At 38.9% G+C, this 2,171-nt stretch overlaps 1 protein-coding gene across 1 annotated transcript; it reads right to left on the reverse strand.

The window, feature by feature from the left end:
- Positions 1 to 866: 866 nt before the first annotated feature.
- On the reverse strand, positions 867 to 1,550 carry LOC115710519 (uncharacterized). The gene is made up of 2 exons (XM_030638882.2): positions 1,119 to 1,550; positions 867 to 878 (listed from the first exon to the last, which is right to left on the reverse strand). The coding sequence occupies exons 1-2, from the start codon at positions 1,548 to 1,550 to the stop codon at positions 867 to 869; spliced, it is 444 nt and encodes a 147-aa protein (XP_030494742.2).
- Positions 1,551 to 2,171: the final 621 nt, after the last annotated feature.

Raw genomic sequence — 2,171 nt, forward strand, 5'->3', positions numbered from 1 at the left:
ACTTTTTTTCTTTTTTTTCTCTGTTTTTTTTTTCAAAAAAATTGCGCAGCACCTCCCCTTAATTTTTCTCTATCCCAAAAATAAAAAAATCACTCAAACAATAATCTCAAATACTCAATACAATAATGACAACCCAATATCAACAATATTTTGCACAATACACAATTAGACCACCCAAAATCGAAAAAAAATTAATCAAATTCCTAAAAGATCGAAGAAAGTGATACTTACAAACCTGAAAAAGCTTTACTCCACCTCCATTGTTGAATGTTCTTGAAAGCTTGAGGTTGAAGATGAAGACAATGATGATTTTCGGAATTGGGGTGTTAGGGTGATTTTTGATATGGGTTTTGATGATATGTGTAGATTATTGAGTGAAATTGGGTTTTTTGAATGGATTGGGTTTAAGAAATTTGAGAAAAGATGAAAAGATTGAAGATTGGAGATGAAAAATTGAAATTTTGAGATGGAAAAGGGTAGGGTTCGGTTGAGAGGATTTGAAATTTGAAATTTTTGGCGTAGGGTTGAATGAGGGGGAAAAAATTTGAATTTATAGAAAATACGTGAGCAAGTCGCGACTTGGCCAAAGGCTAGTCGCGACTAGCTTACGATCAAATTATGTGCTTCTCTAGAAAATTGGGAAGTCGCGACTTGGAAAATAGGTCGCGACCACTGGAGCCAAAAAAAAATTCATGAGTTTTTGTAAAAGTCCAGGTCGCGACTAGGGTCGCGACTTGAAAAATAGGTCGCGACCTAGGAACCCTCAGGTCGCAACCACTGGGCTCCAGGTCGATTTTTTTTTTCACGCTTTTCACGATTCAACTAAAAAGAAATAATGTCTGGTACTACTTAAAATACTAAAAATACTAAAACATAGACTAAAAACATAACCAAAAAGTCTGAAAAATTAAAGAAAAACACTTTAGTTGCCTCCCAAGAGCGCTGTCTTTATCGTCATATAGCCAAACGCTGAGCCTTGTACTTCAAAGTGGCGCTAGAATCATGGCGGACTTGGCTTGGTCAAATTGACCTCCCAAGTAAAGCTTTAAACGCTGTCCATTAACTTTGAAAGTTGCTGGACTATCACCTTTTAACTCCACCGCTCCATAAGGAAACACCTTGACCACTGTGAATGGTCCTGACCACCTTGACTTCAGCTTTCCAGGAAACAGTTTCAACCTTGAATTAAAGAGTAACACTTGCTGCCCTGGTTGAAACTCTTTCCGTACTAGACCTTGATCGTGCCACTTCTTAGTTCTTTCCCTGTAGATTTTTGCGTTTTCATAGGCTTCATTTCGAAACTCCTCTAACTCATTCAGCTGTAACAATCTTTTCTCCCCTGCAGCTTTTAGTTCCATGTTAAGAGTCTTCATGGCCCAAAAAGCTTTATGCTCTAACTCCACCGGTAGATGACAAGCCTTTCCAAACACCAACCGATATGGGGACATGCCAATCAGTGTTTTGAAAGCAGTTATATATGCCCACAATGCATCATCTAATTTTCTTGACCAATCTTTCCTTGATCTTTGCACTGTTTTCTCTAGAATCATTTTGATCTCCCGATTAGAAATTTCAGCTTGGCCATTACTTTGGGGATGGTATAGTAAAGCAGTTCGATGTCGGACACCATATCTTGAAAGAAGTGCTTCAAACTGCTTGTTGCAGAAGTGACTCCCTTCATCGCTTACTATTGCTCGAGGAGTACCAAACCGAGTAAAGATGTTCTTTTGTAGAAAGCGAAGAACTGTCTTACCATCATTCTGGGGTGTAGCTGCAGCTTCGACCCATTTAGACACATAATCGACGGCCAAAAGAATGTACTGATTGCTAAAGGATGAAGGAAAAGGACCCATGAAGTCTATTCCCCACACATCAAACAATTCAACTTCTAAAATTCCTGTTAAAGGCATCTCGTTTCTTCTTGAGATATTACCTGTTCGTTGACAACGATCACATGCCTTTACAAAGGTAGTACAATCCTTGAATAGCGTTGGCCAAAAGAATCCACTTTGCAACACCTTCGCAGCCGTTCTGTTTCCACTAAAATGTCCTCCACATGGTAAAGCATGACAATGATTTAGGATAGAATACATCTCCTCTTCAGGCACACATCTCCTAATTATCTGATCGGTGCAGTGCTTGTAGAGGATTGGCTCTTTCCCATAATAATG

This window comes from Cannabis sativa, chromosome 5, assembly GCF_029168945.1.
Source record: "Cannabis sativa cultivar Pink pepper isolate KNU-18-1 chromosome 5, ASM2916894v1, whole genome shotgun sequence".
Classification (NCBI taxonomy): Eukaryota; Viridiplantae; Streptophyta; class Magnoliopsida; order Rosales; family Cannabaceae; genus Cannabis; species Cannabis sativa.